Source organism: Oncorhynchus gorbuscha, unplaced genomic scaffold, assembly GCF_021184085.1.
Source record: "Oncorhynchus gorbuscha isolate QuinsamMale2020 ecotype Even-year unplaced genomic scaffold, OgorEven_v1.0 Un_scaffold_1812, whole genome shotgun sequence".
In the NCBI taxonomy this organism is placed as follows: Eukaryota; Metazoa; Chordata; class Actinopteri; order Salmoniformes; family Salmonidae; genus Oncorhynchus; species Oncorhynchus gorbuscha.
The window spans coordinates 65,001-80,000 of record NW_025746486.1 but is presented as its reverse complement, the minus strand read 5'-3'; the positions used below and the strand labels follow the sequence as shown (position 1 = coordinate 80,000).

The following is a 15,000-nucleotide window of genomic DNA, read 5'->3' as shown; positions in this document are numbered from 1 at the left end:
TCTCTCTCTCTCTCTCTCTCTCTCTCTCTCTCTCTCTCTCTCTCTCTCTCTCTCTCTCTCTCTCTCTCTCTCTCTCTCTCTCTCTCTCTCTCTCTCTCTCTCTCTCTCTCTCTCTCTCTCTGTCAGGTGTTTATTTAATGCTGTATTGTCCTAAACCTTCTGCAAGGTTATAAAACAGAGTTCCAGAGAGACTGTTAAATTAGTCTGAAATGCTAATTTCACTAATTAGAGGAGAAGACAGCGAGGGATGGAGTGTAGGAGAAGAGACAGGGAGGGGATTGGGGTGAGGTCAGGAGGAGGACAGCGATGGATGGAGTGTAGGAGAAGAGACAGGGAGGAGATGGGGGTGAGGTCAGGAGGAGGACAGCGAAAGAAAACAGAAACTTGAAAAGGAGGAAATAATTGATTACAGTTGGTTTTCTACAAGCTCGTGGTTTTGGGTTCGATGCAGAACTGATTTTATTGGAGACTACATCTCAGCCTCTCTCAGACTCGTTTATCAGGGTGACAACACACACAAACACGCACACACACACACGCACGCATGCACAACACACACACACACACACACACACACACACACACACACACACACACACACACACACACACACACACACACACACACACACACACACACACACACACACACAGCTAAAGTGCCTGAGGTCCCAGCTAAATCATTGTGTATTTTTGAAAGATAGAGAGAGACAGACAGCGAGAGAGAGAAAGAAAGACAGACAGACAGACAAACAGACAGACAGACACACAGGGTCCCATTTGGTACACAGGACAGTACCCTGGTCCCTTTATAGTGCTCTCCTGTTGACCAGGGGCCGATCAGGAATATAAAGGGTCCCATTTGGTACACAGTCAGAGTAATATTCTGTCTCCAAGTAGTAGTTTCGTTGTTTAATGGCTGAAACAATGCTATTGGCTGTAGCCACTAAAAAGCCAAAATAAAGAACCTCTGAGCTGTCTGTCCTCTCCGGCTCCAGTTTCTATACACACTGTCATTAATATACTATATCACACATCCATAACTCAGCCAGTATACCCCCCCCCCATCCATAACTCAGCCTGTATACCCCCCCCCCCCCCATCCATAACTCAGCCTGTATACCCCCCATCCATAACTCAGCCTGTATACCCCCCCCCATCCATAACTCAGCCTGTATACCCCCCCCATCCATAACTCAGCCTGTATACCCCCCCCATCCATAACTCAGCCTGTATACCCCCCCCCCATCCATAACTCAGCCTGTATACCCCCCCATCCATAACTCAGCCTGTATACCCCCCCATCCATAACTCAGCCTGTATACCCCCCCCCATCCATAACTCAGCCTGTATACCCCCCCATCCATAACTCAGCCTGTATACCCCCCCCCCATCCATAACTCAGCCTGTATACCCCCCATCCATAACTCAGCCTGTATACCCCCCCATCCATAACTCAGCCTGTATACCCCCCCCCATCCATAACTCAGCCTGTATACCCCCCCCCCATCCATAACTCAGCCTGTATACCCCCCCATCCATAACTCAGCCTGTATACCCCCCATCCATAACTCAGCCTGTATACCCCCCATCCATAACTCAGCCTGTATACCCCCCCCCCATCCATAACTCAGCCTGTATACCCCCCCATCCATAACTCAGCCTGTATACCCCCCCATCCATAACTCAGCCTGTATACCCCCCCATCCATAACTCAGCCTGTATACCCCCCCATCCATAACTCAGCCTGTATACCCCCCCCCATCCATAACTCAGCCTGTATACCCCCCCCATCCATAACTCAGCCTGTATACCCCCCCATCCATAACTCAGCCTGTATACCCCCCCCCATCCATAACTCAGCCTGTATACCCCCCATCCATAACTCAGCCTGTATACCCCCCCCATCCATAACTCAGCCTGTATACCCCCCCCCCCATCCATAACTCAGCCTGTATACCCCCCCCATCCATAACTCAGCCTGTATACCCCCCACCCCCATCCATAACTCAGCCTGTATACCCCCCCCCATCCATAACTCAGCCTGTATACCCCCCATCCATAACTCAGCCTGTATACCCCCCCCCATCCATAACTCAGCCTGTATACCCCCCCCCCATCCATAACTCAGCCTGTATACCCCCCATCCATAACTCAGCCTGTATACCCCCCCCCCATCCATAACTCAGCCTGTATACCCCCCCCCCATCCATAACTCAGCCTGTATACCCCCCCATCCATAACTCAGCCTGTATACCCCCCCATCCATAACTCAGCCTGTATACCCCCCCCCCATCCATAACTCAGCCTGTATACCCCCCCATCCATAACTCAGCCTGTATACCCCCCCCATCCATAACTCAGCCTGTATACCCCCCCATCCATAACTCAGCCTGTATACCCCCCCATCCATAACTCAGCCTGTATACCCCCATCCATAACTCAGCCTGTATACCCCCCCCCCATCCATAACTCAGCCTGTATACCCCCCCCATCCATAACTCAGCCTGTATACCCCCATCCATAACTCAGCCTGTATACCCCCCCCCCCCCCCATCCATAACTCAGCCTGTATACCCCCCATCCATAACTCAGCCTGTATACCCCCCCCATCCATAACTCAGCCTGTATACCCCCCATCCATAACTCAGCCTGTATACCCCCCCCCATCCATAACTCAGCCTGTATACCCCCCCCCATCCATAACTCAGCCTGTATACCCCCCCATCCATAACTCAGCCTGTATACCCCCCCCATCCATAACTCAGCCTGTATACCCCCCCATCCATAACTCAGCCTGTATACCCCCCCATCCATAACTCAGCCTGTATACCCCCCATCCATAACTCAGCCTGTATACCCCCCCCCATCCATAACTCAGCCTGTATACCCCCCCCCATCCATAACTCAGCCTGTATACCCCCACCCCATCCATAACTCAGCCTGTATACCCCCATCCATAACTCAGCCTGTATACCCCCCCATCCATAACTCAGCCTGTATACCCCCCATCCATAACTCAGCCTGTATACCCCCCCCCCATCCATAACTCAGCCTGTATACCCCCCCCCCATCCATAACTCAGCCTGTATACCCCCCATCCATAACTCAGTCTGTATACCCCCCCATCCATAACTCAGCCTGTATACCCCCCATCCATAACTCAGCCTGTATACCCCCCCATCCATAACTCAGCCTGTATACCCCCCCATCCATAACTCAGTCTGTATACCCCCCATCCATAACTCAGCCTGTATACCCCCCATCCATAACTCAGCCTGTATACCCCCCCATCCATAACTCAGCCTGTATACCCCCCATCCATAACTCAGCCTGTATACCCCCCCCATCCATAACTCAGCCTGTATACCCCCCCCATCCATAACTCAGCCTGTATACCCCCCCATCCATAACTCAGCCTGTATACCCCCCATCCATAACTCAGCCTGTATACCCCCCCCCCCCCCATCCATAACTCAGCCTGTATACCCCCATCCATAACTCAGCCTGTATACCCCCCCCCCATCCATAACTCAGCCTGTATACCCCCCCATCCATAACTCAGCCTGTATACCCCCCATCCATAACTCAGCCTGTATACCCCACCCCCATCCATAACTCAGCCTGTATACCCCACCCCCATCCATAACTCAGCCTGTATACCCCCCCCCCCCCATCCATAACTCAGCCTGTATACCCCCCATCCATAACTCAGCCTGTATACCCCCACCCCCATCCATAACTCAGCCTGTATACCCCCCCATCCATAACTCAGCCTGTATACCCCCCCCATCCATAACTCAGCCTGTATACCCCCCCCATCCATAACTCAGCCAGTATACCCCCACCCCATCCATAACTCAGCCTGTATACCCCCCATCCATAACTCAGCCTGTATACCCCCCCCATCCATAACTCAGCCTGTATACCCCCACCCCCATCCATAACTCAGCCTGTATACCCCCCCCCCCATCCATAACTCAGCCTGTATACCCCCCCCATCCATAACTCAGCCTGTATACCCCCCCATCCATAACTCAGCCTGTATACCCCCCCCCCATCCATAACTCAGCCTGTATACCCCCCCCCATCCATAACTCAGCCTGTATACCCCCCATCCATAACTCAGCCTGTATACCCCTCCCATCCATAACTCAGCCTGTATACCCCCCATCCATAACTCAGCCTGTATACCCCCCCATCCATAACTCAGCCTGTATACCCCCCATCCATAACTCAGCCTGTATACCCCCCCATCCATAACTCAGCCTGTATACCCCCCCCCATCCATAACTCAGCCTGTATACCCCCCCCATCCATAACTCAGCCTGTATACCCCCCTCCCATCCATAACTCAGTCTGTATACCCCCCCATCCATAACTCAGCCTGTATACCCCCCATCCATAACTCAGCCTGTATACCCCCCCATCCATAACTCAGCCTGTATACCCCCCATCCATAACTCAGCCTGTATACCCCCCCCCATCCATAACTCAGCCTGTATACCCCCCCATCCATAACTCAGCCAGTATACCCCCCCCCCATCCATAACTCAGCCTGTATACCCCCCATCCATAACTCAGCCTGTATACCCCCCCCCATCCATAACTCAGCCTGTATACCCCCCATCCATAACTCAGCCTGTATACCCCCCCCCATCCATAACTCAGCCTGTATACCCCCCCCCCATCCATAACTCAGCCTGTATACCCCCATCCATAACTCAGCCTGTATACCCCCCATCCATAACTCAGCCTGTATACCCCCCATCCATAACTCAGCCTGTATACCCCCCATCCATAACTCAGCCTGTATACCCCCCCCATCCATAACTCAGCCTGTATACCCCCCATCCATAACTCAGCCAGTATACCCCCCCCCATCCATAACTCAGCTTGTATACCCCCCCCCATCCATAACTCAGCCTGTATACCCCCCCCCATCCATAACTCAGCCTGTATACCCCCCCCCATCCATAACTCAGCCTGTATACCCCCCCCCATCCATAACTCAGCCTGTATACCCCCCATCCATAACTCAGCCTGTATACCCCCCCCATCCATAACTCAGCCTGTATACCCCCCCATCCATAACTCAGCCTGTATACCCCCATCCATAACTCAGCCTGTATACCCCCCCATCCATAACTCAGCCTGTATACCCCCCATCCATAACTCAGCCTGTATACCCCCCCATCCATAACTCAGCCTGTATACCCCCCCATCCATAACTCAGCCTGTATACCCCCCATCCATAACTCAGCCTGTATACCCCCCATCCATAACTCAGCCTGTATACCCCCCCATCCATAACTCAGCCTGTATACCCCCCATCCATAACTCAGCCTGTATACCCCCCATCCATAACTCAGCCTGTATACCCCCCATCCATAACTCAGCCTGTATACCCCCATCCATAACTCAGCCTGTATACCCCCCCCATCCATAACTCAGCCTGTATACCCCCCCCCATCCATAACTCAGCCTGTATACCCCCCCATCCATAACTCAGCCTGTATACCCCCCATCCATAACTCAGCCTGTATACCCCCCCATCCATAACTCAGCCTGTATACCCCCCATCCATAACTCAGCCTGTATACCCCCATCCATAACTCAGCCTGTATACCCCCATCCATAACTCAGCCTGTATACCCCCCATCCATAACTCAGCCTGTATACCCCCCCATCCATAACTCAGCCTGTATACCCCCCCCCCATCCATAACTCAGCCTGTATACCCCCCCCCCCATCCATAACTCAGCCTGTATACCCCCCCCCATCCATAACTCAGCCTGTATACCCCCCCCATCCATAACTCAGCCTGTATACCCCCCATCCATAACTCAGCCTGTATACCCCCATCCATAACTCAGCCTGTATACCCCCCCATCCATAACTCAGCCTGTATACCCCCCCATCCATAACTCAGCCTGTATACCCCCCCCCATCCATAACTCAGCCTGTATACCCCCCCCCCATCCATAACTCAGCCTGTATACCCCCCCCATCCATAACTCAGCCTGTATACCCCCCCCCATCCATAACTCAGCCTGTATACCCCCCATCCATAACTCAGCCTGTATACCCCCCATCCATAACTCAGCCTGTATACCCCCCATCCATAACTCAGCCTGTATACCCCCCCCCATCCATAACTCAGCCTGTATACCCCCCATCCATAACTCAGCCTGTATACCCCCCCCATCCATAACTCAGCCTGTATACCCACCCCCATCCATAACTCAGCCTGTATACCCCCCATCCATAACTCAGCCTGTATACCCCCCCCATCCATAACTCAGCCTGTATACCCCCCCATCCATAACTCAGCCTGTATACCCCCCCCCCATCCATAACTCAGCCTGTATACCCCCCCCCCCATCCATAACTCAGCCTGTATACCCCCCCCATCCATAACTCAGCCTGTATACCCCCCCATCCATAACTCAGCCTGTATACCCCCCCATCCATAACTCAGCCTGTATACCCCCCCATCCATAACTCAGCCTGTATACCCCCCATCCATAACTCAGCCTGTATACCCCCCCCCCCATCCATAACTCAGCCTGTATACCCCCATCCATAACTCAGCCTGTATACCCCCCATCCATAACTCAGCCTGTATACCCCCCATCCATAACTCAGCCTGTATACCCCCCCCATCCATAACTCAGCCTGTATACCCCCCATCCATAACTCAGCCTGTATACCCCCCCATCCATAACTCAGCCTGTATACCCCCCCATCCATAACTCAGCCTGTATACCCCCCCCATCCATAACTCAGCCTGTATACCCCCATCCATAACTCAGCCTGTATACCCCCCCATCCATAACTCAGCCTGTATACCCCCCCCCCATCCATAACTCAGCCTGTATACCCCCCATCCATAACTCAGCCTGTATACCCCCCATCCATAACTCAGTCTGTATACCCCCCATCCATAACTCAGCCTGTATACCCCCCCCCCATCCATAACTCAGCCTGTATACCCCCCCATCCATAACTCAGCCTGTATACCCCCCATCCATAACTCAGCCTGTATACCCCCCATCCATAACTCAGCCTGTATACCCCCCCATCCATAACTCAGCCTGTATACCCCCCATCCATAACTCAGCCTGTATACCCCCCACCCCATCCATAACTCAGCCTGTATACCCCCCCATCCATAACTCAGCCTGTATACCCCCCCATCCATAACTCAGCCTGTATACCCCCCATCCATAACTCAGCCTGTATACCCCCCCCATCCATAACTCAGCCTGTATACCCCCATCCATAACTCAGCCTGTATACCCCCCATCCATAACTCAGCCTGTATACCCCCCCCCCCATCCATAACTCAGCCTGTATACCCCCATCCATAACTCAGCCTGTATACCCCCCCCCATCCATAACTCAGCCTGTATACCCCCCCATCCATAACTCAGCCTGTATACCCCCATCCATAACTCAGCCTGTATACCCCCCCATCCATAACTCAGCCTGTATACCCCCATCCATAACTCAGCCTGTATACCCCCCCATCCATAACTCAGCCTGTATACCCCCCATCCATAACTCAGCCTGTATACCCCCATCCATAACTCAGCCTGTATACCCCCCCCCATCCATAACTCAGCCTGTATACCCCCCCATCCATAACTCAGCCTGTATACCCCCCCATCCATAACTCAGCCTGTATACCCCCCCATCCATAACTCAGCCTGTATACCCCCCATCCATAACTCAGCCTGTATACCCCCCATCCATAACTCAGTCTGTACCCCCCCCCCCCCCCCCCCATCCATAACTCAGCCTGTATACCCCCCCCCATCCATAACTCAGCCTGTATACCCCCCCATCCATAACTCAGCCTGTATACCCCCCATCCATAACTCAGCCTGTATACCCCCATCCATAACTCAGCCTGTATACCCCCATCCATAACTCAGCCTGTATACCCCCCCATCCATAACTCAGCCTGTATACCCCCATCCATAACTCAGCCTGTATACCCCCCCCCATCCATAACTCAGCCTGTATACCCCCCCATCCATAACTCAGCCTGTATACCCCCCCCATCCATAACTCAGCCTGTATACCCCCCATCCATAACTCAGCCTGTATACCCCCCCCCCATCCATAACTCAGCCTGTATACCCCCCATCCATAACTCAGCCTGTATACCCCCCCATCCATAACTCAGCCTGTATACCCCCCATCCATAACTCAGCCTGTATACCCCCCCCCCCATCCATAACTCAGCCTGTATACCCCCCATCCATAACTCAGCCTGTATACCCCCCCCCATCCATAACTCAGCCTGTATACCCCCCATCCATAACTCAGCCTGTATACCCCCCCCATCCATAACTCAGCCTGTATACCCCCCCCCATCCATAACTCAGCCTGTATACCCCCCATCCATAACTCAGCCTGTATACCCCCATCCATAACTCAGCCTGTATACCCCCCCCCATCCATAACTCAGCCTGTATACCCCCCATCCATAACTCAGCCTGTATACCCCCCCCCCCATCCATAACTCAGCCTGTATACCCCCCCCCCCATCCATAACTCAGCCTGTATACCCCCCATCCATAACTCAGCCTGTATACCCCCCCCCCATCCATAACTCAGCCTGTATACCCCCCATCCATAACTCAGCCTGTATACCCCCCATCCATAACTCAGCCTGTATACCCCCCCATCCATAACTCAGCCTGTATACCCCCCCCATCCATAACTCAGCCTGTATACCCCCCATCCCATAGACAGAGAAATCGATTCAGAACAGCAAGAGACCTGCTTGATGTAATACACAACACACACACACACACACACACACACACACACACACACACACACACACACACACACACACACACACACACACACACACACACACACACACACACACACACACACACACACACACACACACACACACACACAGACACGCACACTCTGAGTGACAGAAGAGAGGGGGACTGTGTGTCCAGCCAAACTATTCTTGTGTTCTGTCACACACACACACACACACACACACACACACACACACACACACACACACACACACACACACACACACACACACACACACACACACACACACACACAGCCAGATGTTGAGTCTGTGGTGTTACAATCTAGGACAGGGTCATCAATCAGTCAGTCCACGGTTTGACACAGTTGGGCTGAGCCAATCTGTCACTGTTGCTAGTGGTTGTTGTCCTGCTCTTAGAGTGACATTATGAAGTTTAACCCTCTCTCCTCTCTCCTTCCCTCCCTTCTTCCCGTGTCTCCTTCTCTACTGTCCCGTCATCCTCCATTCTCCTCTTCCTGTCTCTCCTTCTCTACTGTCCCGTCTTCCTCCATTCTCCTCTTCCTGTCTCTCCTTCTCTACTGTCCCGTCATCCTCCCTTCTCCTCTTCCTGTCTCTCCTTCTCTACTGTCCCGTCATCCTCCCTTCTCCTCTTCCTGTCTCTCCTTCTCTACTGTCCCGTCATCCTCCCTTCTCTTCCTGTCTCTCCTTCTCTACTGTCCCGTCATCCTCCCTTCTCCTCTTCCTGTCTCTCCTTCTCTACTGTCCCGTCATCCTCCCTTCTCCTCTTCCTGTCTCTCCTTCTCTACTGTCCCGTCATCCTCCATTCTCCTCTTCCTGTCTCTCCTTCTCTACTGTCCCGTCATCCTCCCTTCTCCTCTTCCTGTCTCTCCTTCTCTACTGTCCCGTCATCCTCCATTCTCCTCTTCCTGTCTCTCCTTCTCTACTGTCCCGTCATCCTCCCTTCTCCTCCTGTCTCTCCTTCTCTACTGTCCCGTCATCCTCCATTCTCCTCTTCCTGTCTCTCCTTCTCTACTGTCCCGTCATCCTCCCTTCTCCTCTTCATGTCTCTCCTTCTCTACTGTCCCGTCTTCCTCCATTCTCCTCTTCCTGTCTCTCCTTCTCTACTGTCCCGTCTTCCTCCATTCTCCTCTTCCTGTCTCTCCTTCTCTACTCTCCCGTCATCCTCCCTTTTCCTCTTCCTTTCTCTCGTTCTCTACTGTCCCGTCATCCTCCCTTCTCCTCTTCCTGTCTCTCCTTCTCTACTGTCCCGTCATCCTCCCTTCTCCTCTTCCTGTCTCTCCTTCTCTACTGTCCCGTCATCCTCCCTTCTCCTCTTCCTGTCTCTCCTTCTCTACTGTCCCGTCATCCTCCCTTCTCCTCTTCCTGTCTCTCCTTCTCTACTGTCACATCTTCCTCCATTCTCCTCTTCCTGTCTCTCCTTCTCTACTGTCCTGTCATCCTCCCTTCTCCTCTTCCTGTCTCTCCTTCTCTACTGTCCCGTCATCCTCCCTTCTCCTCTTCCTGTCTCTCCTTCTCTACTGTCCCGTCATCCTCCCTTCTCCTCTTCCTGTCTCTCCTTCTCTACTGTCCCATCATCCTCCCTTCTCCTCTTCCTGTCTCTCCTTCTCTACTCTCACGTCTTCCTCCATTCTCCTCTTCCTGTCTCTCCTTCTCTACTGTCCCGTCATCCTCCCTTCTCCTCTTCCTGTCTCTCCTTCTCTACTGTCCCGTCATCCTCCCTTCTCCTCTTCCTGTCTCTCCTTCTCTACTGTCACGTCTTCCTCCATTCTCCTCTTCCTGTCTCTCCTTCTCTACTGTCCTGTCATCCTCCCTTCTCCTCTTCCTGTCTCTCCTTCTCTACTGTCCCGTCATCCTCCCTTCTCCTCTTCCTGTCTCTCCTCTACTGTCCCGTCATCCTCCCTTCTCCTCTTCCTGTCTCTCCTTCTCTACTGTCCCGTCATCCTCCCTTCTCCTCTTCCTGTCTCTCCTTCTCTACTGTCACGTCTTCCTCCATTCTCCTCTTCCTGTCTCTCCTTCTCTACTGTCCTGTCATCCTCCCTTCTCCTCTTCATCTCCTCCTCCCTCCTCTCTTTCTGTCTCTTCTTCTCTCCTGTAGGTTCTACTCCTCTCCATACATCTCCACCAATAGGATGATAGCACAGACATCCATCACTCCCTTCGTCGCTGCCTCACCCGTCTCCACGTACCAGGTGAGGGGGATGGGGGGGTGTTGTGTCTATGTGGAGGTGGGAGATGGAGTGTTAGGCAAGTCTTAGTACACACTCTCTCAAATAAGACATATTGACTATTTTATACAGACCCCACATCTCCCCCTTCCCTTTCTCTCTCTCTCTGTTTCTCACCCCCTCTCTCTGTCTCTCTCTCACTCTCCCCCTCTCTCTCTCTCTCTCTCTCTCTCTCTCTCTCTCTCTCTCTCTCTCTCTCTCTCTCTCTCTCTCTGTCTCTCTCTCTCTGTCTCTCTCTCTCTCTCTCTCTCTCTCTCTCTCTGTCTCTGTCTCTCTGTCTCTCTGTCTCTCTCTATTGCATTGGGGATACTGCAGTAGTATTGTATTATATTGGGGGAGATGAAAGCAGTGAGTCTGGTCCAGAAGGATGAGTCTTTAATGATGAAACTGCTGCATAGATGATGTAATTATACCGCAATATAACAATATAACTCTCTAAGATTGTCATGTATTACTGTAATTATACCGCAATATAACAATATAACTCTCTAAGCCTTTCCAGTTTTACTGTAATTATACCACAATAAAACAATATAACTCTCTCAGACTGTCATGTATTACTGTAATTATACCGCAATATAACAATATAACTCTCTAAGCCTGTCATGTTTTACTGTAATTATACAACAATATAACAATATAACTCTCTAAGCCTTTCCTGTTTTACTGTAATTATACAGCAATATAACAATATAACTCTCTAAGACTGTCATGTTTTACTGTAATTATACCGCAATATAACAATATAACTCTCTCTGTCTTTCCTGTTTTACTGTAATTATACAGCAATATAACAATATAACTCTCTAAGCCTTTCCTGTTTTACTGTAATTATACAGCAATGTAACAATATAACTCTCTAAGCCTGTCATGTTTTACTGTAATTATACAGCAATATAACAATATAACTCTCTCTGTCTTTCCTGTTTACTGTAATTATACAGCAATATAACAATATAACTCTCTCTGTCTTTCCTGTTTACTGTAATTATACAGCAATATAACAATATAACTCTCTAAGCCTTTCCTGTTTTACTGTAATTATACAGCAATATAACAATATAACTCTCTAAGCCTGTCATGTATTACTGTAATTATACAGCAATATAACAATATAACTCTCTGTCTTTCCTGTTTTACTGTAATTATACAGCAATAAAACAATATAACTCTCTGTCTGTCCTGTTTTATGTCTCTCCACAGGTCCAGAATACATCCTGGATGCCTCATCAACAGTATGTTATGCAACCTACCGTGAGTACAACCCAGCCATCGCAATAGTGTGTGTGTGTGTGTGTACGTGCCTGTGTGTGTGTGTGTGTGTGTGTGTGTGTGTGTGTGTGTGTGTGTGTGTGTGTGTGTGTGTGTGTGTGTGTGTGTGTGTGTGTGTGTGTGTGTGTGTGTGTGTGTGTGTGTGTGTGCGCGTGCGTGCGCCTGCGTGTGTGTGTGTGTGTGTGCGTGCGTGTGCGTGAGCTGAGTTACTTTATCTACTTTATCTCACATATTTCTCCTGAATGAGAACCTCAGAGGAGGACAGCATGAGCTGTAGTATTGATGTAGTACCTATGTAGTCTGGAATAGTACTGATGTAGTCTGCTGTAGTATTGATGTAGTATTGATGTAGTATTGATGTAGTCTGCTGTAGTATTGATGTAGTACCTATGTAGTCTGGAATAGTACTGATGTAGTCTGCTGTAGTATTGATGTAGTATTGATGTAGTATTGATGTAGTCTGCTGTAGTACTGATGTAGTCAGCTGTAATATTGATGTAGTATTGATGTAGTCAGCTGTAGTATTGATGTAGTCTGCTGTAGTATTGATGTAGTCTGCTGTAGTATTGATGTAGTCTGCTGTAGTATTGATGTAGTCAGCTGTAGTATTGATGTAGTCTGCTGTAGTATTGATGTAGTCAGCTGTAATATTGATGTAGTCTGCTGTAGTATTGATGTAGTCTGCTGTAATATTGATGTAGTCTGCTGTAGTATTGATGTAGTACTGATGTAGTATCGATGTAGTACTGATATAGTCTGGAATAGTACTGATGTAGTCTGCTGTAGTGTTGATGTAGTACCTATGTAGTCTGGAATAGTACTGATGTAGTCAGCTGTAGTATTGATGTAGTCTGCTGTAGTATTGATGTAGTCTGCTGTAGTACCTATGTAGTCTGGAATAGTACTGATGTAGTCAGCTGTAGTACTGATGTAGTCTGCTGTAGTCTGGAATAGTACTGATGTAGTCTGCTGTAGTATTGATGTAGTACTGATGTAGTATTGATGTAGTCTGCTGTAGTACTGATGTAGTCAGCTGTAGTATTGATGTAGTCTGCTGTAGTATTGATGTAGTCTGCTGTAGTATTGATGTAGTACTGATGTAGTCTGCTGTAGTACTGGTGTATTCTGCTGTAGTATTGATGTAGTATTGATGTAGTATTGATGTAGTCTGCTGTAGTATTGATGTAGTATTGATGTAGTATTGATGTAGTCTGCTGTAGTATTGATGTAGTACTGATGTAGTCTGCTGTAGTACTGATGTAGTACTGATGCAGTCTGCTGTAGTACTGATGTAGTCTGCTGTATTATTGATGTAGTACTGATGTAGTATTGATGGAGTACTGATGTAGTCTGCTGTAGTACTGATGTAGTCTGCTGTAGTATTGTTGTAGTCTGCTGTAGTATTGATGGAGTACTGATGTAGTCAACTGTAGTATTGTTGTAGTCTGCTGTAGTATTGATGTAGTCTGCTGTAGTATTGATGTTGTCTGCTGTAGTATTGATGTAGTCTGCTGTAGTATTGATGTAGTCTGCTGTAGTATTGATGTAATACTGGTGTAGTCTGGAATAGTACTGATGTAGTCAGCTGTAGTACTGGTGTAGTCTGGAATAGTATTGATGTAGTCTGCTGTAGTGTTGATGTAGTACCTATGTAGTCTGGAATAGTACTGATGTAGTCTGCTGTAGTACTGGTGTAGTCTGGAATAGTATTGATGTAGTCTGCAGCAGTATTGATGTAGTCTGCTGTAATATTGATGTAGTCTGCTGTAGTATCGATGTAGTCTGCTGTAGTATTGATGTAGTCAGCTGTAGTACCGATGTAGTCTGGTAGAGAGGGTCTGGGCCCTACAGGTCTGGTAGAGAGGTAGAGAGGGTCTGGGACCTACAGGTCTGGTAGAAAGCATCTGGGCCCTACAGGTCTGGTAGAAAGCATCTGGGCCCTACAGGTCTGGTAGAGAGGGTCTGGGCCCTACAGGTCTGGTAGAGAGCGTCTGGGCCCTACAGGTCTGGTAGAGTGTCTGGGCCCTACAGGTCTGGTAGAGAGGGTCTGGGCCCTACAGGTCTGGTAGAGAGGGTCTGGGCCCTACAGGTCTAGTAGAGAGGTAGAGAGCATCTGGGCCCTACAGGTCTGGTAGAGAGGGTCTGGGCCCTACAGGTCTGGTAGAGAGGGTCTGGGCCCTACAGGTCTGGTAGAGAGGGTCTGGGCCCTACAGGTCTGGTAGAGAGCGTCTGGGCCCTACAGGGAGGGGCTTGGCTGGAGCAGGGAGGGGCTTGGCTGGAGCATGGGAACTGAACATGAACCCAACATGGAGGAATGGAGCTGGACAGGGGAGATAAAGGATTACAGCACAGGCCTATACTGGACTGCTTTATCCAGCCACATCAACAATGAAAGCCTGCCCCCTACTGGACGACCTAACAATTGCAGCCATGATGTGAGAGTTCAGAGAGAGCCTGTGTGTTCCCACCCCGAGCGCTCTAGAGGTAGAGAGGGTCTGGGCCCTACAGGTCTGATAGAGAGGGTCTGGGCCCTACAGGTCTGGTAGAGAGGTAGAGAGGGTCTGGGCCCTACAGGTCTGGTAGAGAGCGTCTGGGCCCTACAGGTCTGGTAGAGAGGTAGAGAAGGTCTGGGCCCTACAGGTCTAGTAGAGAGGTAGAGAGGGTCTGG

The 15,000-nt window shown here is 50.2% G+C and overlaps 1 protein-coding gene across 1 annotated transcript in view; it reads left to right on the top strand.

Moving 5' to 3' along the window:
- LOC124024270 (RNA-binding motif, single-stranded-interacting protein 3-like) overlaps positions 1 to 15,000 on the top strand; it is a gene marked incomplete at its 5' end in the record, with an annotated part of 72,474 nt that overhangs the window by 27,684 nt on the left and 29,790 nt on the right. The window contains 2 exons of the mRNA XM_046338257.1: positions 10,931 to 11,024; positions 12,264 to 12,314. Of these exons, the coding sequence (XP_046194213.1) occupies positions 10,931 to 11,024; positions 12,264 to 12,314 (145 nt within the window). The remainder of the gene's footprint in view (positions 1 to 10,930; positions 11,025 to 12,263; positions 12,315 to 15,000) is intronic.